This window comes from Nyctereutes procyonoides, unplaced genomic scaffold, assembly GCF_905146905.1.
Source record: "Nyctereutes procyonoides isolate TBG_1078 unplaced genomic scaffold, NYPRO_anot_genome, whole genome shotgun sequence".
NCBI lineage: Eukaryota > Metazoa > Chordata > Mammalia > Carnivora > Canidae > Nyctereutes > Nyctereutes procyonoides.
Genome location: NW_026575126.1, coordinates 43,470,158 through 43,495,028, shown reverse-complemented (window position 1 = coordinate 43,495,028; position 24,871 = coordinate 43,470,158). Strand labels below are relative to the sequence as shown.

The following is a 24,871-nucleotide window of genomic DNA, read 5'->3' as shown; positions in this document are numbered from 1 at the left end:
AAAACTCTACGAGGGTAGATGGCGAGAAGTACAGGCGGGGTGTCGTCCGCATCTACCTCTATACACACATCTGCATGTTGTGCACAATGGATATTTCTAGGCGTCTGGGCACACGATGTACATGTAGGATGCCCACATGCGTGTGCACGTGTACGGGACCATGCATGGCCGTGTTTATATGGTGTGTATGAGTGCAGGCGTCTGTGGGACTGTACGCATGCACGGTCATACGTGCACGTATATGCCTGTGTATACACATGCACACGTTTTGGGGTGTTCCTAGTTCTCTCTGGGGCTGAACTGGGTGTTGTCTGTTGATTGCTTTCCCCGTCCTGTTTTTATTTATTTCCCACATTCTCCTTTAAGTACATATGTGGCTTGTTAAAATTTTTTAATGGCAACACAGTGTTTCCACAGGCACGTGCATGCATGGCAAGTGTGCAAAGAAACAAATGGTTACCGATGGTGTCCCGTCAGCCCCCAAACCATTTAACAGCTTTTAAGATGCAGACGACAACCGTGATTACAGACGCGTCTGGGAACTCAACTCCTAGGAAGAGGGTGTGGGGCTGAGTTTTCCTCCTTGGAGGAGAATTCTCGGAGTAGGATGGCTCGCTGAGGAGTCGAGAGGGAAAGGAAGCCTGATGCCAGAGACCCCTGATAATTCATTCTCTTGCCTCTGCCTGGGATGGACCTCCTCCTGGGGGTCTGCAGGTCCTGACACCCTGGGGCCCAGAAAGCCTTCGGGAAACCACTTCTGCCCTTTTTACTTGCCTGACTCTCGCCATGCCAGCTCCGGGCCTGCCATCCACCCAACCGCAGGCTGGGCGCCCATACCACATCCCCGGGAGGACACGCTTTTCTGGGAAATCACACTGGGGGATCCACTGTGGCAGGAGATCTGTTTTAAAGGCCCAGAACAGCCAGCCTCTTGCAGGTATCGGTTTTGGGAAGAGGCTCAGTCCATGTGTTACCTTCTCCCTATCATCCAGCAGGTGCCTCCAGGCGTCCCCCAGCCCATCCGTCTTTGCTTCTGCCTCCCCAAGTCAGTAGAAGCCCTCTGATTTCATTAACAGTAGGTTCTAGATATTGGACACCCAGATGAATGTAAGGGGGGCTTCAATATGTACACAAGAGAGCGGAGTTAGAGGCTGTGGGCGGCCAAGTGATGGACAGACTGGCCAACCACCCTTCCTTGACCCTGACCCAACAGGAGCTTTCCAGAGGGAGGGAGACATGGGAAAAAGGAAGCAGGGTGGCAAGGGTTTCCTCCCCTGCACAGCACCCCCACTCCCTTGGGAGCTCATGCAGTGTTTGAAAAGACAGGCAGGGCTGGGAGGGACAGTTTCTTCAGGCGTGACATGAGCACAGAGGCTCAGAACATCCTACCCCAAGGGGAGGTAATCTCCACTCTCCAGGAGCTCCATTTCGGGGAGCACCTCACCTCTCATAGGATGTTGTGTTTCAGGCTGTAATGAAGTTGCCTCCAGCTTACATCCAAATTGCTAAGGGTATGTGTGGGGGGGGGGGACGGCCTCTCTCCTTCCTACCACCACATTCAGGAGCAGGATCTCCATTCCATCTGTCCATTAGCCATGGGGCCCTCAGACACACCAAATCCTAGCTGCTTGGGGGGTGGCAAGGGATGGGGAGGCAAGGGGGTGGGGGGTCTCCCACCAAAGCCATCCCCAATTCCATATACCTCCTAGACCCACATAGACTGCAGTGGAACCCCTGGACCCAAAGTGTAGACTGACTGGCTATCATCAGGAATGATCCCTGTGTCCTCATGGTTTCTACATCTTTCTCTCACAACGGAGGGTAAAATGCTGGGATTGTAGAACCGAGTCAGAATGATTTTATCTTCCCATTGATGTCTGAAAAGACCATACAGTTTATTTTTAAACCTTTTTTTTTTTTTAAATACTGTTGTTAAAGTCCAATCACACAGCTGTACTTAACCCTCAGCTTGCCGGCCCCTACGCACCCCCCTGCCCCTGGGCTTGTGTTTCAACACATGTGCTTGACATTGCAGGGAGGTGTCAACCCTCATGGGGAAAGCCACTAAGTCCTAACACCATAAAGGCCCAGAAGTAACGAGATAGGCGATGTTTGCTTCAGGACTGGCGAGGAAATGAGGGAGCGTGGCTTTGACTCCCAACTCTATCTCGCCACAGTTCAAATATTGAGTTTTCATAGGAACGCCCTGGATTTTGAAATAAAGAAAATGAAAAATTCACAATCTGGCAGAACAGCTGGCTGCCTGTGTGAGGAGACACGGTAATTATGCTGACCCATTCATTATCGCCGGCTCCAGAGCAGAGTGAGCGAGACCAGATCCCTCTCAGCGACAAGCAGGTTTTACAATAATTCTTGGAGGATTTAGATGTTGAGATACAACATGAAACAGAAGCTCGGCAGCAGAGTGGAGACAACACAAGCTGCTGGAAGTGTAGAGCTGGGACTGCGGTCGTGCCCCTTGGCTGCAGGGCCGGTGGGGCGGGGGGGTGAAGAGGTCCCTCCCGAGGCAGGGGAAGGCAGCTACAGGTCTCAGGGCAAGGCCTTTGGGGTTCCTCCGAGAGGGGTTCTTATTTTGTTAAGGGAACACAAGGAGGACAACACATCAACCTCGCTTTTCTGGGAGGCCAAGTGCCCTCAGGCAAAATAAGGAGGTTCTTCAGTTCCTGCTCTGGACCAGAGGCTTTGTGCAGGAAGCATGGGTGTCCCCCGGATGGGTGGTTTGCTCAGCTATTTCTTTTTTGCTACCAGTCTCGGGCTGCCAAGGGGTCCCCTTATGAAGCCTCCAGGTAGTCATCATGATTAATGAACATTTTCTTCTTTCTTATTCTGGTCCTCTTTTCCTTCCTTCCACCCTCCCTCCCTACTTTTTTTATGTTTTAATCTCTTTTGGAAGAGAGCTGCCACAAAGCTCTCCGGGGGTGCTAGCAATCAGGGACCTTGGAAGACAGAAACCAAAGAGAAGGACTCTGGCTATTGCTAGAAGGTCAACTCACTGAGGGCAGAGACCCCTCTGCCTGTTGATTCAGAAGAGCGCTCAGCACATAGCAGGTGCCTGGATACCCTTTAGACTAACCAAGGTTAGTCTCCCTCCTTCTAGGACAGCAGCCCTACTGCCTCCTCACCTTCCATCTCCCAGAACATTGCCCTCTCTACAAAACACTCTGCTCGGGATTTGCACATACGCAGTAGGCCAACAGCACAGTTGGATCTCAGTCATGATCCCTATGAAAGTCACTTCTACAGTCATACTTACAGGTGCTGCATTGGCCCCGGAATGGCAACCACACTCGGGATATGTGTGATTCTGATAAGAAGGGAGAGGACTTGGGCAAAAGTATTGTACTTGGAATGACTGCAAAACCCTGAGTTCATGGAAATTCACGTTCCATTCACAGTGGCTGCACTGTCAGGATATGGCAGCCGGGTTCTTGTCCTGGGGAAAAGCAGGACTCAAACTCCACCCCACCCACCACCTGCCCTAGGCACTGATATGTCTGGAAGGGCCTGTGGGGTCAGGTTCCTTCTGTCACACAGCCCCAGACCATGCTCTCTGGCAATCCAGCAAATCTCAGTCTCTGAGTGCAATACATGTGTGCAACAAGGAACAATGGGATATAACACTCTTTAGAATCCCTAACTCCTCCATTCTATAGCTGAGCTTTCTAGGTTTCTCCTCATTTTCACCAGAGGAGGTTTAGGATTCTGAGTGGCTCTCTTCGCTCACCATTAAGACAAATGGCCAATTCCACGGCTAAAACCAAACCAAACTAACACCTAACAACTGTTGGTTAAGCTTCCTTTAGACTCTTAGGATGGAGGGAACTGATTTGCCTACCATGCGCATTGGCCTGTTGGTGCCGGGACACGGTTAAATGCATATTTGAAGCAATTACCGAGACAGATGATTCAGATACAGATTAAACAAGACTGGAATGGCTTTATCCTTGAACCACATAGAAAGAAGACATCTCAATTAGGGGCTTAGTTTGGGATATGACACCTTTCTGTTGTTGAGTCAATGTTATCACATTGTCTATCAATGCCCTAGTTCAGGAGTTTGGATCCAGTAAGTGGGCAATAAATGTTTAATAAATCTAATGCAAAAAAATGCCAAATGGAAACTCACAACATCCTCTCTCTTTCTGGAACGGAGTAAATCAATGTTAATAAAAGTCATAAACCTGTCACCATGTCCCATGTTTGTAAAAGCCTCTTTGTTAATGAAAGAACAGTGTTAGAAAGAAAAGACACCAAATTATAGGCATTTCTAAACCCCTAGTGCTGAAGTTTGATTTTTTTTTTAAGCTGAACTCCCAGTTAATAAATATGTAAAGAGACCATCATTGGGGAACAATGCAAAGTATTCAGGTTGCTTTGAGGATACAGTATAAATCCTTAGTCGTTGGCATGAAGGAGACAAGGGAAGAAGGGAGAAAAAAAAAGATCAACAACAACAACATAGGTTCATTATACTGGAAAGGTTCCCTCTTAAACCTTATCCAGCATGAATCAAAGTGAAAAATCTGGTATCACTGCAACGAAAATTGGATTTAGCTCATAAGCTAAAAATGAGTTTCTCTCAAAGAAAACAGGGCAAGAGCTTTTGGAGCAAATACCAATTGCGCATCTTGTTGACACATCAACATTCCCTGCCTACCCACTCCTGGCCTTCAGCTAGATTTATACCCATAGCATATTTTGGGGGGAGTGTTAGTAGAATAACCCGCTCGGTTCTTGGGCATGAGGAGTTGTATACCATGGAACTCAATGAAATGGAAACTTTAGGGATGTAACAAGAGGCATGCTGTGATGTGCTCAAGTATCAAGGCAAATCAACATTTTTAAACGAAAGATGTGTGGGTGTATCAACCAGCCAAATGGGCCATTTACCAAAGTGTCAACTGCTTACTGCCTGTCTCCCATCAAAGGCACAGCCCCCACCTCCCACCTTCTCTGTCTGAGCTCTGCACTCAGTGTATTTACAGTGACAAACGTGTGTTCTCCCCCTCTGTCTCTTTTATGAATATGGTGCTTACCTTCGAAATAAACACAAATGAGATCATCTCACCAGCCCGGAAATCCCAAAAGAAGAAACACAAAACCAGTGGAAAATACTTGAGGGTTATAAAGTGCATATTAAAGTTTTAGAGCTTTGGGAAAGATGGAAGAGTAGCAGATGCAAAAGCCAACAGGGGGGCAGATTCTGCATCAAAGCCATAAAAATATACAGCCGCAGTAATGGGCAATTATTCTTTGCATTTGTGTGCTGGTTTGAATTTGCATGAGGTTGCCAGATGCCCCGGAAAAGGTGTTCCATCAGAATGGAGGAGAGGGCTTCTCTTTGTCCCCCTCTTCTCTCTTTGTACCACGATGCCACCTTTGCCCATCTTTTGGCTGGTGGAAAACACGGGGATGCCCATGCTAATTTGAGGTTGAATCATCCTGTGGGTAATTTGTGGTCGGAAATAGTTCCTCACACAATTCTGGGGGTGCAGACGTGCTTTCAGCAGCAGGTTCACGGTTCTGCAGGGTTCCCCTTGGGGGAACTCCTGCTCCATGTGCTGGACCGTAAATTAAGAAGGGGCATAATAGTTAACGTACCGAGATGGCATACACAGCCAGCTACAGCTCAGTTTCAGAGGCAGAGCGTTGTGTGATAAACATCACAATGAATAGTTTAAAAAAAGAGGGGGGTATTATTTTTTTCCAAATGACAAAAACGTTCACTTAGTTTTTCAAAATGAATCTCCTACGTACGTCAGATTGGTTTATAACAGAATTTATACACAACTAGGTCACTATCTCTAAATGACATTAAACGGGAAATTTCATACGATGGAGCACATTTAGTTCTAGGTCAAAACAAAAACGGAAAGGCTTTCAATTTTGTTAAAAAATTCAGCCATTTCAAGGTTTCGGGCGAGAAACGGGATGTTCCACCCACCCATGCAGTCATTTACAAAAAGACCAAAATAGCCACTTAATTGGTTGGAATCTCTGATTCTCGTATTCTCATATATCTACCCCTGAAACACACATTTGAGACTGACTCTCGTTTCATTTCAAAATGCATGTTGGTATTAAATACTGCTGTTTAGGAGTGAATAAATCTACATTTTGGACAAACAGTTCCATATAGGACATTCTCATTTGAGATGCATTGAATAGGAAAACAAAAATTTCTAATTAATGTACAAGTCTAATCACCATTCCCCACATGGAAGAGTAATTTTTCACCGTTCATTTGCTGGGTTTAATCTCAAAACTGACATAACAGAAACGCAATGTCCTATAAATCTCCGCTCATTTGTTTCCTTAATATTCATATCCCATTGAACTGCAGCTGCTTGTTGCTGCAGTCTATTACAACTTGCAAAAGTGTCGATAAAAATATTATGAAAGGCAAGATGTGTTTCTTCCTGGCTGCGTGTGCCATTTATTTAGGAGAAGACAATAAATGGCTTGTGGATTGTCCCCCCAGCCTGCTGCTTGGTGGGTGATTAGTGATTAATTACCTGGCAGCAAATTGACATGGCACGAGGAAATTGACACAGCCCTGATTAATTAACTTTTTATGGGTGGTAGTTACTCACAAAACATTGCGCACCATAATTGAATCTCTCTACACAGCGTCGTGGTACAAAAGTTTCAGTCAAATCCAAATTAGCCAGAAGTTTCTTGGCCGTTCTAGGTCTGATTGGGATGTGGCGAAGGACTCGGCAAGAACTTGGAGGGAGAAGCACATCATTTGAAGGGGCGGGGGGAAGACGGTGACACCGTACTGGCTGGACTGCCCGAGCTGGATTTATTGACCTCGATGATTTTACTTATTTATTCATGAGACACACAGAGAAAGAGGCAGAGACACTGGCAGAGGGAGAAGCAGGCTCCCTCCGGGGAGCCCAATGTGAGACTCGATCCCAGGACCCCAAAGGGATCACGACCTGAGCCAAAGGGAGACAGATGCTCAACCACTGAGCCACCCGGTGCCCCTGAAATGTTTAATACATCAGATGACGTCAGAATGTCACAGTTGTCCGGCTACAGAGGGAAAATGGGGGGGGGGGGCAGTCCTTGAACCTGTAAGAGTTGCCACCACGCTGCCGATGAACGGCGCTTAGACCAGGAGACAGTCTTGTTTAGTGAGGACCTGGGTGATGAGACACCCAGCTTCACTTGAGAAGAGCTGCCAAAAGGCCAACCTCCCATTCTCTGTTATCAGAGAGAGGAGATCCAACTGTGTGACAAATCAGCTACTACTTACTGGTGACCGCCAGACCCAAAGGTTAACTATAAATCCTCACGAAACCATACGAGCCAGGTATTATTGTTACCTTCACTTTGTGGGGGAGGAGGGGAAGGAAGATGCACAGCAGCCCAGAAACTCACCCAATGCTCTGCACCCAGCCAGCACCCAGCTCAACCGGGACCAAGGCATCCCATGCCGGCTCTGGGCGAAAACTCCTAAATCCAATCTCTCCATGTGCCTTAGAGGCTCTCAGCTCTCACTGCCCTCCGAGGGCCTCCTGTAGCCATGCAAGCTGCTCCATCCTCTCCTTATATCCGTACCACAATCAAGAAGTCCCAAATTAAATTCTTAATTTGCAGGGGAATCTGTTGACAAGCCTCCCTGAGACCTCAATAGGCTCCTTGTTTGGGGGCAGGGGGTAGAAGCAGGCGGGAGGGCAGGTGCCATTTCTTCTGTTCTATATTTATGTTCTGAGATTTCAAGACACCTGGAAGGGCTTTGCTCCTTTTCTACTAATTGGATGCAGGCCACAGAGATCACTACTGATTTATGTTCCCGATAAGAGTCCAAAGCAAGCTGTTTTCCTTCTCCACTGGGGCTTATCTCCACATCTGGATGGGAGCCAGGGGGAGCTGCACACAATCCAAAAATATTGGGGAAGTGGACTCCCCCAGCAGTGGGGACCTGGGGTACACAAGCATGGTGTTCTATACACAAACCTAATTACTATCAAAATAATGAGCTCCTTATAAGTGACTTCAACGAGAAATTTTCTCCAGGATTTGAGAGATCTGCATAGAAAACATTCCTAATATTTGGGATGTTACCCCTTTTTCTGTATATAATCAATTTATTTATATTGTTATCAAACATCACTTCACTCATAACTCGGTTAGAATCGGTCTCTTCCTTGGAAAGGAAATGGATGAGTCACCCAGGAATAAAAAAAAAAAAATAAAGAAAACCAAATGCAATGAACACACAGGGATGATTTACTCTGAGCAGTGAGTCTGCTGTTCCCAAAGCAGAAAGGTTTCCTAACTTAAAAAAACAAATGCAAAAGCAGCAACAAAACCCAGAGACGCGAATATTCTTTCATCTTTAGGTCTTTGAATGAGGACAGCAGCCTTGATTTTTAACTAATTGCCACATTATTCCCGCTTACCTCCCGAAGCTAGCTGTTGTCTCTTTTCTCCCGGGCTACAAATGGTCTGATTAATCCAAGAGACATGCGTGGTGAGGGCCATGGCCGTCAAATGCGCAGAGATGCACTTACTGTGTGGAGGACACATCTGCGATCCGTCTACTATTATTGACAATACCCACCCCGGGCAGGGCTTCCGTAACATTGCACTCAGCACAACGAGACTGAATCTCAGTCTTGGAGGGTTTAATTTAGCGGGCTCACGGGAGGCACTTGCAAAGGTGCTGTCATTTGAAGGGACACTGGAGACAGGGCCTCGAGATGCTGAGACCTCTTTTAATTTGGATGAAGCGATTTGCCATAATCGATCCATTTGACAAAACCTGTGCCCGTGTCGATTTGGTTTTTATCAGGTAGCCATGGGGGGTGGGGGGAAGGTGAATAACTTCTATAAGTTAATTACTTTATCAAGTGCACGTACCCAGCGAAGTTTCAATTGTGAAATCATTCGCGATCCGGCTAACGGGTTGGCCGAAACTGGAAGCCCGGTGAGTTGCCCCTCCAGGTAGGAAACAAGGTGAGTGAGATAAATTAGCTTCATATGCTGGGATGGATTTCCCATGGTTGTCTGAGGCCGCCGTGGCTCCTGCATGTGAATCCCTCAGAGGGGGCTGACGGTGGCTCACAGGATGGGTACACGAGCCTCCTTCACTTCACTTCCAGCCTCTGCTGTGGGTATAGCTGGTCGGTGTTGGGGCCATCTGATTTTGAGAGTCAGCTTCCACATTTGGAAGGCTAACTCCCAATCCTCTGAATCATGCCCCATGCCAACCCTGAGGACAGGTGTCATCTGGACCTATGGATCACCTGCCTGATATCTGTGCTGGAAACTTCCCTAAACTCTCATCTATAGCAGACTAAAGGAGAACCATTTGGAAATAGGTTGTCCCGTCAATGGAGTGATATAAAACGTCCAGACCAGCTTCTTCAGTGAACTTTTAAAATGTCCCGGAGAGATAGCTTATGAGAGAAAGGGAACGCGTAGCCATCTGTCTGAGGAGCTACGGTGCCTCGAGCAATCTGAATGGCTCTTCACACAAGGATTCTCACAAGTGGGTAGGTATTCACGAGTATGCTCATGGCAATTAGACTTGGCCAAGGTCAAGCTGCTAGTGTATTGTGATGGTGTAGACCTATCTCTGCCTGAATCCAGGTCTTGTCACTAAATACACTGTTGCCCAAGAAGAATTTTGTAAAACCAATACAGGGAACTGGGGTTTGCCAGCAAAAATGAACCTTTGGGAAATGCTTCTTAGACTCCAGTAGCAATGACTACAGGTGGGCATGATATACATCCTTCGGCAGGTGTGCCCACAGAAGTGGTTCTGGTATGTTTGTTTTTACATAAAAAGCAATTAGGCATCAAGAGTCTACACTGCATGCAAACAAAACCCAAGGAGACAGATTGAAAACATGTGGTGTGTTATTTGGTCCTAAAAACTGCATTTTGTTAACACCCCCCCTCCCAAATTCTCCAGTAGCAATAAAATAGCTTTTGGCATGACACTACTTTTACATAAATGAAAACACAATTTAAGAAAGTGGTGTTTTTGAAGCAAAGCAAGCATTTAAATTATCGTGCTTGAATGAACTATGCCAGGATCTTCTCCCAGAAGGAAGGTCAAGCTCAGCTTCTTTTTGTGATTCTTTGCCCCACACGGGGTGATTTGCTTTTGAAAAGAAATAAGGCAAGGGGAGGAGGGGGTTACTTCTGTGGTTGGACAAATTTCTATGCAGGAAGCACCAAGAACCCCCACTCCAGAGCTTGGACTACACGTCACTGGATGCTCTATCCTCCCCCTTCTAAGCTGTTCGTTCCCAGCCATGCAGACTTAAAGGACTTGGCCCAGTTCACAAAACCAGATCCCCCCAGGAACGCACATGCCTGCCCCAATGCATCAAGCTGCTCCCTTTATATCCCTGGACCCAAACAGGATCTTATTTTTGGCCCCTGAAAACTTCATGTTCAGTCTGAACTCACAATGGGTGGGGGCTCCCCCCCATTTTAAATCTCATTATTGTTTTGAGAAAGCAAATGAAGTACAGATCAGTGTTCAAACAAATTAAGCTCCTCAACCCATTGGAGGGTTTCTTGCTCACCTTTGCCAGGGGCCAGTGGAAGGTAGGCATGCACCAGGCAGCTTGTTGGTCTTCTTACAAAAACGTGAGCATTAAAAAGTACTTTCTATCAATGCTATCCCTAGGACTTGGGGTTTCCAGGGAATTTCCCCAGAACAACTGCCTCTCTGCCTTTCAGAAACATCTCGTCTCGGCCTTGTTCTCTGGCTGTGTGTGCACTGGAATCCCAGGGCAACGTAGTTTATTGTTTTAATATCTGTCTGACACAAAGCAAACCATCCTCTAGTGACTCCTTATCCGTCATATGTATTTCTGTGAAAGAAGTATCAAGACAAATAAGATGTTTGGGGGCACACCACGGGATGGTAGTTTTTGCAATTGGCAGCCTTTTGCAGAAGTGAGACCCCCATCTGCAAAAGACGAAAGCCACCATTCTGCATTGAGATTAATAACCAAAGCGCCAGGAGAACTAGACAGCAGTCGCCTGAAATGTGGCTGCTTCTTTGCAGATTCTACCCTATAAACAACTGAAGCTGCTCAACTAGTGGCTTCTTTACCCCTGATTTTTTTTTTTAAGGAGGTCAAAACAGTCACAATAAAGTGGTCTATGATTATGAGTTGGCCAAAGTAACCACAGCTGTGGATGGAGGCGCTAAACCAGTTGAGGCGATGGTGGGGCATGGATTGAAAAATGCAACTGAGCCGGTGTCCAGGTGAGATAGGTAAATTAATGTAGGCGTCAGTAAAAACCTCTTAAAAACCACCTGTCCAAAAATCAGAGTGCTGTGTCAAGCCATGGGAACGTGGGGCTGGGGGAGCCAGGCAAAGAGACAGTGCTTCAGTAATAGAGAAAGAATGACACAGGGGTTGGGGGAGTGGTGGTGGTAGCTGCACAGCTGTGTCCAGCTCTGGACAATCCCTGGGCATAAAAATGGGTGTGTGCTCTGACCGAGGTGACAGGAAGAGCATGATATACTAGGTGTCTCAAGATCTCCCCGTACACGGGTTCAATGAGTAAAAGAGGGGGACGCCTGGGTGGCTCAGTGGTTTAGCACCTGCCTTCGGCTCAGGGCATGATCCAGGGTTCTGGGATGGAGTCCTGCATCAGGCTCCCCACACGAAGCCTGCTTCTCCCTTTGCCTGTGTCTCTGCCTCTCTCCTCTCTCTCTCTCTCTACGTCTCTCATAAATACATAAATAAAATCTTAAAAAAGTGAGAATAAAATGAGGGAAAATGAGGAAAATCTAGAGTGTGAGAGGATGGCAAGGATGGCAATATTTAGCTGACCGACCGAGGGGCATTAAAAATGCCGTGTTAACAGTGGGTAAGCCTCCTGTTGGCTATGGCTCCCAAATATCCCTGTAATTCGTTTGCAATTCTGAGACATTAGAATTATGTGTCTGTCTGTTACGTCTTGCTCACAAGAATGCAACACTATAGAGGCTAGCTTAAGGACACCTTGCTTAATTAAACTGAATTTAATTATTATTATTTTTTTTTAAGAAGGACCCCTTGCTCAAGAAGCATTTATAGTGCATTGGAAGTGTACCCGGCATATAGAAACAGCTTGACAAACATGATTTAAATGAAGTAATGCATTTGAATCCTCCCCCTGCTCCCCCTCTGCCATGAAAGAACTGATAAGATGAATAAATAATAGAAGGAATTACTTCAAAGATGATGACACGGAGAACACAGGTATGTTGTCACCATACTGAGTCACAGACATAGAAGGAACAAGGCACTGATGCCTGATTAGAAGGCTCCACCTTGGAGCACCTTTTAGACCAGCAGTATGGGGAGATGTGGGAGGAGCCAGAAGAAGCCCAGACACAGGTCGAGGCATCCAGAGTACATATGGGGTCTCACCATGTATCCCAGGAAAACTGGGGCAGGTCTTGGAGAAAGCCAACAGCCCCAACACGATGCTTCCAACTCTACATTTGTTTGTTGTTTGTTCTGAAAGCAAAACTAAGCCAGTCCATCCGATTTAGACTGAACTCATGTACATCTCTTACTTTGGTGAGTTCCAAGAGTGCCTACCTCCCGTTATTAGTTTTGAAAGGTGATAAAAATCGCACAAAGTGCAAAAGGCCTATGAAAGTTCCTAGGACGCCTGGGTGGCTCAGTGGTTGAGTGTCTGCCTTCGGCTCAGGTGGTGATCCTGGGGCCCTGGGATCCAGTCCCGCATGGGGCTCCCCGCAGGAAGCCTGCTTATGTCTCTGCCTCTCTCTGTGTCTTTCTCATAAGTAAATACAATCTTAGAAAGAAAGAAAAGAAGGTTCCTTTTTATCTCCTCCCGCAGGTAGCCAGCTGTCCAGAGTCTGGCCCTTTCAAATAAGAATGTTAGCCTAACAAAAGGGGTCAGTAAACTCGGGCCCTCGGGCCACATGTGGCCTGAAGACTCTTTTTGTCAACAAAGTGTGATGGGAAGCAGAGTCACACCTGTTCATTTCCCTACTGTCCGTGGCCACTTACAAGCTATGGGCAGAGTTGAGTATTTCCCAAGCAGGGCCATATGGCCTGTAAGGCTGGAAATACTTTCTAACTGGCCTTCTAAAGACTAATTCTTCCAACCCCTGGCCACACAGATCAGACAAGAACGGCCTCTCCGGCAATCCACGGATGGGATGGAGAAAGCGCAATGCTGGCCTGGATACAGAAGCTGGATGGCTGCCCAGAAGCCGTGCTTGACCACTCCCTGCCTGGACACTTCCAGGAGCAGAGCATGTGGCCGCTTCCACCTGCCTGCGTATAAACGTGGAGACTGGTGACCACTGAGATCGGGATTGAGTTAGGCTGGGTTCCAAGTTGATCTGGCTGGGTCACCTCGGACAAATTTCTTCATCCTTCTAATCCTGAATTTTCTCAAGGAACAAGGGGCATAACCATATTTCGTTGTTTCCTTGGGAGGATTAAAGGAGAAAGTTCATGTGAAAGGCTTAGAGGACAGCCTCACAGATAGTAAGAGCTCAATAACTATGAGTTTGTATTAGTATTGTTACTCTTATTTACTTTTCTTGATTTCAGCCCTTCATTCAGGACTGAACGAGGGTCAGGCCAGTTAGGCACTCCCCTTGGGTGCAAAATTTAAGGGGGGGTGGCCCCCAAAGTCCCCCAGTAATCAGAATAAATCATATTGTAGTTTTTTTTAATTAAAATTATTATTATGAAAAGACTCTCAAACTTTAAGCATAGAACTGCTATGCTGAGTATATTGGACCCTAAGGTAGAAACAAAAAATTAGTAATACTCATCCTGTCTTAATGGAAATTTTTTTTTAATTTTTTTTATTTATTTATGATAGTCACACACAGAGAGAGAGAGAGAGGCAGAGACACAGGCAGAGGGAGAAGCAGGCTCCATGCACCGGGAGCCCGACGTGGGACCCGATCCCGGGTCTCCAGGATCGCGCCCTGGGCCAAAGGCAAGCGCCAAACCGCTGTGCCACCCAGGGATCCCTTAATGGAAATTTTGATATTTCATGTTGATTTTTTCCATTACTTTAGATTTTTAAAAATATCACATTAGAATATTATTTATCTTGACTACTGGGTTTTTTTTTTTTTTTTTGGCACCTCTTTAGACTTCATCTGAGGTGAGTCCCTCTCCTGCCTCACCCTCATCCCGGCTCTTATTATCCTTCTTTTAAGCGATTCCTCCAGAAAGTATTAGAAGAGGTCTTTTCAGAGCCCCATGGGGCTCTGAGATATTGGAAAGGAAGGAAGAAGACACGGGTCTCTACACCAGTGTGTCGGTGACACAGAGACCTGTTCGTTAGCTGAACTCAGTCTACTGACATTTTTCTATGTTGGGCAGAAGGAAGAGGAAGCCATAAATTAATTTAGGCTGTTAGTTTAATTACAGAAACCAATGGAAGTTCTATCAATTACCTAAAAGTAGAACACTGCAGGCCTGATTTATGTGTGTTTCTGCCACTTAAATCATTGTTTTATGAATTCCACACAATTACTTCCATAAAATCTGCAATCAATACATCAATTAAAACCATGCCACCACTGCTTGCCCTTGAGTTTCATAAAAGTGAATAAACGAGGAAGTGATTTTGCATTTTGATAACATTTAGCATCCGGAGCCTGTGATAGCAGATTCCCACCCCCCTCCCTTCCCGTGGTCAGGACTGAAAATTTCGGGGGGAATTAGCAGTCCTCTTCCTCTTACGTTAGGACTTGATCTCATATGGATCTAAAGTTCATCTGTGGCTTCCAGGTGTGAAACACTGTGTGAAAATACACTTGTGAGTATTGATAAGCACATGGGACCATCCCGACATTTCTGCTGGAAAGTGTCTTTCTGCATGTTGACAAATAAAACTGGTACCTCTGTGTCAAGGTACTTACTATGGACTGAATAGTGAGTGTCCATCCTCCCCCTCAAAATTACATGTTGACACCCTAACTCCCAATGTGTTGATATTTAGGGATGAAACCTCTGGGAGGTAATTAGGTTGAGCTAAGTCATGAAATGGGGCCCTCATGAAGTGGGGCCCTCATGAAGTGATTAGTGTCCTTAAAAGAACAGACACTCAATGACTTACTCTCTCTACCCTGTAAGGACGTGGTGGGAAGGTGACATCTATAAGCCAGGAAGAGAGCCCTCATGAAAATTGGCCATGCTAGGACCTTGACCTCAGACTTCCAGCCTCCAGATGGAGAGAAAATAAATTTCTGTTGTCTAAGTTGATGGTATTTTTTTATGGCAGACCTAGAAAACTAATACAATGCTAAGCAATACCTGCTCCTGGCAGGGATTTTGTGACCTAAAGTTGTATCTAAAGCTGGTAACAAGAGACAACAAGATGGATATATTTACCTGTGGATTTAAAAATATACACTGGAATGTAAGCAAGATCAAAGATCCCAAACAGGAAATATGTTTGCAATCTCTCTCTCTCTCTCTCTCTCTCTCTCTCTCTGTGAATTAAAAATAAAGTCAGAAAAACCCGAAGAGAAATGGGCAAATGTATTCTGGAAATCCACAAGAGGAAATGTCCACATGACAATGAAAGTACTGAATGTGATGCGCCTCACTAGAAGGAAGGCAGATGCAGGGGAGGGCAGACGGAGAGGCTATGTGTCACCCATTTGATTTTCAAATTTAAAATAGAATACACAGGTGCTGGCGAGGATGTCAGGATGGAGCCACCAATCCCATGTTTGGGAAACTAGATGTGGGATTTGAGGCACTGGCACGTCAGGGGTACATGTAAGATATTTGCTGCCGGCTTTGGGAAAAGAAGGCACTTGAAGGAGTGTGGACAGAGAACAGCTGAAGGATCATCCACACCACAGGGCAGCATGGAAATACCCAGAGGGCTTGATGGGAGGGAACCCAAATCTGCTATTAAGTGAAACAAAACATGATTAATATGTGGAATGCGCACATAATATGCATGTGTAACACTCCCCTCTGTATAAAATCCAACTACTAACACCCCCCATTTCATGTGTGTATGTCCTTCTTTGCATTATTATGGAGAAAATGTGGAAAGATACATACTAGGCAGTCAATATGGGCTACTTTAAAGGTGTACGTTTTTGGATAAAGTGGGGAATGTTATTACCACATCATTCTACACATAGGTGTGTGCATGTTTATTTGCATGCTTCTCTAATTATAGGGAGCACCTGTTTATTTGTAATTTAAAATCTCATAAAATCGTAAAGAAAATAGAATTAAGCGGATAACATTCACCTGCTTTGGGAAACACTACTTCATGTGGAAATAGGGATCAGTGAGGGCTGGCTTTGCTAATCCAAATTAGAAAGTGACTTTGCCATTCATGGGACTGTGGATTTACCTCTTGATGGTTCAACTAATAAAAAATAGAGGTAATGTTTTCATTTGGAAGAAAGGTGACATGTTTCTTCAGTCCCTATTTCTGCCTGGAGTCGTTTTTTGATAGTAAACACGCACTGTATGCATGGATAATAGAGCAGGGGCCTTTCAGGGGCCTCCAGACCACCCGCCCCGGGATGGGGAAGGCCGTGAGCAAGCCCACCAGCCCTGCCCCAGCTTTCACAAAACCCCTCTGTCAAGGGGTCAGCTGTGGGCGATTCAAAGCCAAACAATACTATTAAATTAATTAACATTATTTCAAAATTTACAAAGTAGCTAATGTAATTAATTAATTTAGTTGATGAAATGTTAATGTATTTAAGACAAAAATACTAATACTAAATGTTTTTCCATTTGGTACAAGGTGATCTGGCCTAGTTCTGCTTCGACTTGGTTCTTCTGCTAAAAAGTAGGCCCACTTTACACTCTGCAAGCCAGTGGTTCATTGGGACACATGAGAGGATGCATGATGTCCCGTGACACAGGCTGCATTGGGGTTTCACAGCAGGATAAGGTTGGGATGAGGGAGGAGCCTGCGGTCAGCTGGGGAGAAACCAGAGAATAGGATTAGGCTGTATGACATAGAGCTGTGAGTGGAAATCTTTCCCTTAATGCTTTCATGTCCTGGGTCATATTACCAGGATGATTCACTCAAGTGGTGGAAAACCCATTATGTAAAAGTGCATCTCAAAAAACAGATAACCTCAAGTAGGAATTATTTTCATTACAGAGAAATGCAGCAGGGTTCCCTTAAAAACCATCTCCCATACTGCATTTAAGGGTGTTATTTACAGATGATTAGCTATTTGGTTAGGCAGAGGGGCAATTTAAGTCTAAAACATCCAAGGCCAGTGAAAGATCCGTGGGGGGGGAAAAAAAAACCCCACAAACTCAGGAGTAATCATAGAAGTCAGTAAACACACAAGATCCAATTTACAAAAGTGTAATTTATGCACACCTTTCTTCAGGCACACGACTATTAGATAACCATGAGAAATATATGCATTTTCAAGTTAAAAAGCAGGTGCATCCCACAAGACTGCTGAGAAGTAAGGGACCCTCAGCTTTGGGGGAGGATGGGTCCTTAGCAAAAAGAGGCCACACCACCTCAGGGACAAGAGATGTGTCTTTCAGCCACGTGCATGTCAGACCCGTACAGGAGATGAACCTCGGTGGCCGTGTGCATGCCCCTGATGTATGTGTGTGTGCGTGTGTGTGTGAGAGCGCGCACGTGCAAAAATGACCCTCTACCTGCTGGTGGGATTGTTTCTGGCACATAAGGTGTGACTTTCCAATGGAATATACACCTTCATCTGGAAGAGAAAACCTAAGTGATGTTTCAAAGAAGCCAGCTGACAGCAAACAGTTGAGCCCCAAAAGGTATCACTCACTTGGAGAACAAAAGCAGAAAGGCTCAGCAATGTGGCTCAGGGAGGAACGGATAATCTTTACACTCAGCACGCACTGTGGCCTCAAGATGGAAGTAATCTACGGTCCCTCTGCTGACCCAGGTGGGGAAGGAGAAGCCTCAGAGCTGGCTGTCCATACAAAACACTCATGGAGCTTGTCCGTCTGGATACTGCTGCTGAAGGGATCGGCAAGTGAAGATTCTCACTGTAAGAAACTAGCTTTTTATTTTGTTTTGTTATGGGGTAGCGCCCTTAACTACTTATTCGTTGCTTTCTTCAACACTACTATGTATAGGGACATTTCTTTAATATTTCTGAAGAATCCCTATCAACAAAGGGGGGGTAGCTTAAAATATAATAGTGCGAAACGATAGAATATTATGAGGCCATTAACATACTTTCATAAAGCACACATGACATGATAGTACTTAAGTGAAAATAATAGGATGAAAAATGTGTAGATACTATGATTATGCAATTTAGAAGGGAAGGGTGTTGGACACACATTACATGGCCTCAATAATTATTATAAATTTTTACTTTTAAATTTGGGGGGAAAAGTATAACCACTGAAGTGATATTGTCGTTTTGTATTTGCAGTAATACAATGGACCCTTTATATCTGAGAGCAACACACTTTTCCTGTAAAGAGCGAGAATGACAATATGATAGGCTTCGCAGGCCACCTCCATCTCTGTCACATGCTGTTTGTCTTTTGTTTGTTGGTTTGTTTCTACAATCCTTCGAGAACTCTACGAGGGATCTTAGCTCGCAAGCTTTACAAAAACAGACTGTGGGCTGGATTTGGCTCCTGGGCTATAGTTTGCCAATCCCTATCTCTACTGTATGCTTCCCCTATTTTAATATGAAGAATTCGCGATAGATTTCCATGTTTGATATGATGATACACACTTTCCCCCAATGCCACCTTAAAATGGCTATACCCATTCAAACCAGCCCTTTTTTGGGGGGAATTAATTTGTTTTGCTCACTTCTAGAAATGCCTATTTTTCATATGATCATTGAGAGCCAGGTTTTCCAATATGGTAACCATGTGCCCCAGGTGGGTAATTAAGAGTAACAGTAGTCAAAATTAAATTGAATAAAAAAGGTCAGCGCCTCTGTCCCACGATTCCATGTACTGGACAGCGCAGATATGGAATATTTCATCTTACACAGTTCTATAGGACAATGTTGTTTTACTGAATAAAACGAAACTCTCTGGAACTCAACTGTGGTTACGTTTTGGATCGCCAACGCTCCTTCGGAAAATAACGTTTATAGAGAAGGTAGGGGACAGAGACAAGGGGATGATGATGATAGGGTCCAAAGGAACCCTAAAAGCAGTCAGAAGTTGAATAATTTCCCAGGTTCAAAGAACAAATCTACCACATGGCGGCCGTGCGATCCTGGGTTATCACTCTGCATCAGTGGCCCCCATTCCTCTGCTGTAAAGCAAACATTATAATACCTACCTGGTGCAGATTGTGAGGATGACACAATGGTGAGCATGTGAAGCTGAGTACTAGCGCCCTAATTCTATCGGATACATGCGTACACATTAACCCCACCCAAAGGGGGCAATTTCTATACGGTTAGAAAGAACCACTTCTTGCCAGATGGTTAGATTCTGGCTTTTTGGGGACATAGGAGCATACCCTGAATGTAATGCATGCCCAACCTGCTCCTGAAGATGCTGTGCTGGTTGGGAAGGACGGCTGGCTGCCCCCATAACCTGGTACCTTCAGAAACCCTCAGGATTGTCACAGTCACATCTTTGGTTTTTTGGTGACTGCTTCGAACCTGTGCCCCACAGCAAAGAGTTTGGTTTTTCTGAGCCTTTGGGAATGGAGGTGCTTGATCCTGGCACTCGGGGAGGATTCCCCTCTGTCTCTCATCCTCCTAATCATCACCCCCCTTCCTAGCTGGTCTCTAGCAGCCCACCTTCTCCAACCCCACACCCACTTTTGAGCACTGACCCCAATGAGGACCAATTTAGTAGTTATGGGGATTTCACAGAAGGTCTCAGCTGTGGATGGGGGTCTTCCCGAGGAGGGGCAAACCAGCTGGGGGCACCATGATGGAATCCACAAGAACTGTAATTGTTCAACCTGGTCTGGGGACCTGGGAACTGGGGTGAGGGCGGGTCATTTGCCCCCCTTGGAGCATCCATCCCAGGCAGAGACATCCTTGGTCTTTCCATGTCAACACCACAATCTATCTTCCATGTTTATTTTTGATCTTCTTCCCCTACCACTTGAGGGCTACATTTGTATCTATTAAAGTGCCTTTTATTGTCATCCTCCCCCGACACAGTTAAATTGGGGGCTGGGGGGAGACCCTCATTTTCCTCTCTGCTGAGAATGGAATCACATAGCAAAGGGCAGAACAGCCTTGCAAACAAGTGGTTATTTCCCGCAGTGAGAACACAGGTGCTCAAGCGTAACAATGAAGCACCTTTTGCTGGGTGAGGGTGCCACATGGATGGCCTGCATATTTTATGTCGGTTGTTTCCACGTTAATTTGCAAAGCCGTGATAGAAGGCAGGCAGTGAGCTCTAGCTCCAACCTCCCCCCCCTCCCCCCCATCCCTGTGTCCCCCCCCCCACACACACCAATGCCTCAGGTCCCATCCATTGGACCCGATCCTGCCGGGTCTCAACATAGGATGACCAGGACATCTGAGAAGTGAGTGTTCAGACGTAATGAGCGAAGGGGTTGGATGCTAAGGTGACAGGGAACACACAGAGACATGCTTATGAGAACCAACTTCACCTTGTGGAGGGCGCGGGGAGGGTGGAGCAGAGAGGGAAGGGAAGGAGAACTTACATGGCAGGGAAGGCGAGTGGACTCAGATTTATGTCACAAAACAAAAAGAGAGCCACAACAGCGGGCTTACTTGCGGAAGTATATACAAGTGAACTGGGGGCACTGTACATGGAAGATCCCTCCTGGTTTGCCTGGCACAACAGCACGGTGCCTACGAAAGAGAGAAAGATAGATGGTATCTGGTTTGGGAACAGGCACACGACACCTGAGAGATCAGGCGATGCAAACGAGAAAGGCAGAGAAATGACAACATAGCCACATCCCCGTGCACAGGGTGGGGACACCCGTGGAAGCCCCCTGTCTTAGCCGAAGGGGACTGGAAGCCCACCCTCCAGCCCTCCAAGCACATGTCACTCCTTGTCACCTGGGGTTTCCGTAGCGGGGGTCTGGCTGGCCCCCGGACCCAGGGGATGGTGGCAGCATGGCATACTGCATACTCAAAAGGGAGCTTGGGCAATATCAGAGAGAGCTAGATGACAAGCCTGGCTCTGATGCCACTTAGCTGTGTGATCTCGGTAAGTCACTATACCTCTCTGTGCCTTGGGATTCACATCTGGAAAATGGGGTGAACATACCTACCTCCAGGAAGGTTGTGAACTGTGTGGCTAGACCTGTGCCCAACACAGGGCCTGGCGTGTAGTCATCGGTGGGTAAAGGGTGAGCACATGCACTGACTGCTATGGTGGGAGCAACCTTCTCCGCCCCCCCCCCGCCCCCCCAGACTGGCTGAGTCAGTTCTTCAGGGGAAGAACAGAAATACAGCAGGGAAGAAATGAGCGCCACTTCCACCTTCCGCATGACCCACCCTGGGGCCCACGCTGGCCTTGGGGTGAGATAGTCCTTGGGCTTCTGCGTTTCTCATTTCTTCCCGAAAGTTCTCGGCTCTCGGGCCAGAGAGGCCGCCTCCCCAAGCCTGCACTGCAGAGCCGCCTGTCCTCTGCCTGATTTAAAGCAAAGGGCACCGGGCTGATCCTGGCACAATGGAATTTTCCAGCGGGAGGGAACGGCGCAATCCTGAGATATCTCCCCAATCCGTGATGTGTTTTGAACAACCGCCCACTCCAAGGATGAGCAGGGTCAGGAATCCTCAGGGTGTCAGCCCTCTCTCTCCTGCTGCTACAGAGCTCACAGTCAGACTTTGAAAAGAATGGGAGAGACTTCTGGGGAGTGGTCAGCCCATTACCGATGATGGAAACATGCTCCCGTGGTTCCTGCTCACTTGCCTCCATGTGGCTTGGGGTCCCCCTGCCATCACCCAACTGGAGGGCCTCCCCCGTGAGAAGACGCCTGCCTCGCCGTGAGCTCACCTCCTCGCACACCTGGCCCAGTGCCTGCTAAGTAAGGGGTTCGACAACCTTCGGGAGCTTTCCCAAGGTCAACAGAAGTGTAGTTAAAAGTTGCAGAGCGAGTGGGGGTCCGCACAGAGAGGGTGCGCCATGGGAACCATTAAGACATAGCCAACTTCCCTGAACTCAAAAAACAAACACGGTTCCAGAGCTGGCTCCCCTCCATGACCACTGCTCCCCATCCCTCAGGGGCAGAGCAAGAATAGATGGATCCAATGAGGAGGGCTGAGGAGCTTCCTGAGAATTCCACTTGTACCCTCTCTTCCCTGTGTTTCCCTGGACTTTGCTCATTATTATTTCCGGGAAAAGCAAAGATGTAGGAAAATCCCTAAGTGCCTCCCCCCCACCCCCATCACCAACTCAGGCACCTCCCTCCATTCTCTGACAAGGAGAGGCAGCCCAGGGACAGGAGTTCCATCTGGAGGAATGTCCCCTCGTCCTTGTAATATCTACCCTGGTTTCCTCCGCCTGTAGCTGGAGAAGAGTCCCCACAAAAGCCTGGATATAAGAGTGGAGTTGACTGGCCTTCTCTTGGCCGTAAATGGATTCAGAGTCTGGTTGGGTCTGAGTCATGATCAACCTTTGCTAAACAGAGGGTTCTTTCTTCTTTCTAGTTTATTTGAGAAGTTTATCCCAACATATAAGGTGGGACATTACGTGGTCTAATTTCTTCTCAGTGAGTGAGTATTTCTGGTTTTGGCAAGAAACTGGTATTATCGTATGGTAATAACCAGCAAACAATATGAACAGCAGACCATGGGGTGTGGGGTCTGAAATCACCTGATGGGGGGTGACACCCACCTGAAGGACATGCCCTGACCCCCACTTTGCTTCATCAACGAGTACTTAGTCTGACTTTGCAGAGACCATTCATCCCTATGTTCTTGCTCACCCCTACGGCCTTAGATAGAAACGGATGTTTCCATAGGAGGTGCAGAGAGCTGCCAAATCAGCATCTTCTAGGGTGGGACCTGTGAGGAAATGCCATGAGTTTCTCATGTCCACCCCTGGTTAAAAGCCACTGTTAAAGTGAAATCTGAAGTTTCTTGGGGGTGCCTTGGTTTCAAAGGAAATATAGCGTAGTTGTAGCAAAAATATATCCAGAAGGACATTTCAACATTGTGCAGTTAAAACCTTGGGGTCAATTTTCAGCATTCTCAATGCAATTTAGAGAATCCCATTGGGACACAACACAGATTCCCTCTAGAAAGCTAAATCCTGGCAGGGCATAATGAAGCTTTCCTAATGCTCTTACGCCGTAGATCCTGGGAAACTGTATTGAAATAACTTCTTTGGATGCCCTCTTGGTAGTGAAAAAAAATTCTTTATGCAATAATTTTGACCTTTGTAAAACAAAATCTATACTGTCACAGGACTTGCTTTTTATTTTACCTAAAAAACATCCTCTAATTTAATTTGCAAAGTACTTATTGTATGTTCTCTTAGTACATTGTGACCTTTTCTTAAAAGAAAGCTTTGAATTAAAGAGAAAGAGGCAGAGAAGAATACCGTAACCTCCATGCATTTTTCTAGGGGGCGGGGGGGGGGGCAAGTCATGTGTATTTGTTTAAAAAAGTAAGTCAAATAGATAATCAGGTACAAGCAGCAGCATGAGGAGTGTTTACAAGGTCCTTCAAGGCACCTTGTGATGTAGCTTTCTAACGAGTACCTTGTGTTTTCTATTCATGCACCATCCTCCCAACATAAACCCTTTGCCTCCAGCTACTACGACCTGTCTGCCACCGTGGGGACACCCTATCCTTCTCAGACTTCTGAGCCTTGGCTTATAAAGCAATTTTACTAGAAAATCCAGTTACTCGAACATCCAGGCTTTTGTGGGAGGAGGGGAAGGGGGGCCTTCCTCCTTATAATTTAAAGATGGCAACTGTGTTCAATTTATACCACTAGCCACCACCATTCCGTAGCCAGGACAGACCATTCACCAATTTCCACAGCGTCCTTTCCTATCATCCTGGAATCCTCAGAATCATTCTTAACACAGCTTCTAGGCAGTTGCTACCGTTTGATTAGAATTGGTGGATGGGATGAAACCTCTGTGCCCTTCCTGCTCCTACTGTGAGGTTAAACTGTAGGAAAGTGACCTCTTTATGTCAAATAGGATTGAACACTGGGAATTTCATGGGGTTTAATTAAAAAAAAAAAAGGCCTCATCGCAATTCCTACTGTGTCATTTAAAAGTTGTTTTTTTCCCCAGCCCCCAGGAGTTAATGGATCACAATTAAAAAAAAAAAAAATCTTGCTTGGTGTGCCTGGGTGGCTCAGTCATTGAGTTAAGCTTCTAACTCTTGATCCTGGCTCAGGTCTTGATCTCAGAGTTGTGAGTTCAATCCCCGCGCTGAGTGCCACCCTGGGTGTGGAGCCCATTTACATAAAACAAAACAAAACAAAACAAAACCCTCCCTACTAGATCCCTTGTCATGCTGTACTGAGACGTTTCATTTACATACTGGTCTTAGCCACAATGTGCACCCCTGGGTCAGAGCCAAACCATACTCATTTATTCTCAGCCCCGAGCAAAATACCTGACTCTCAAAGGATTAATGGAGATGATCAAATTATTGTTTTTAAAGACCTCTTCATTTCTGTTTCCTTGGCTAAAAATAGTGTTTTGTCCAACCAATCTTTCCTGAGGGCGCCTCCCTCGGCCCCTTGTCTATTGCTGGGGATGTGCATGCCTAAAGTCCAGGTGCAGTTTTGAGCCCTAGCTATGGGATTCACTTGTTTCCTCTTCTTCTCTGGTTCTTTTAAGGTTGACTCATCCAGCTTAACATGAAATCTGAGCAGCCCGTATCTGTGCCTGGCAGGAACTGGCTCTATGTGGCAGAGCGAAAACTTTGGAATAAGCAGAGCTTTTG

General features: G+C 46.2%; 1 protein-coding gene across 15 annotated transcripts in view; it reads right to left on the bottom strand.

Moving 5' to 3' along the window:
• RBFOX1 (RNA binding fox-1 homolog 1) overlaps positions 1-24,871 on the bottom strand; it is a 1,051,909-nt gene that overhangs the window by 57,173 nt on the left and 969,865 nt on the right. For 10 of the 15 annotated variants that reach the window (XM_055340886.1, XM_055340889.1, XM_055340888.1 and 7 more), the window contains one exon: positions 20,720-20,800. The exons of the other annotated variants lie outside the window; for them this stretch is intronic. In XM_055340886.1, coding sequence (XP_055196861.1) covers positions 20,720-20,800 — 81 coding nt within the window. The remainder of the gene's footprint in view (positions 1-20,719; positions 20,801-24,871) is intronic. 15 annotated transcript variants of the gene reach the window in all.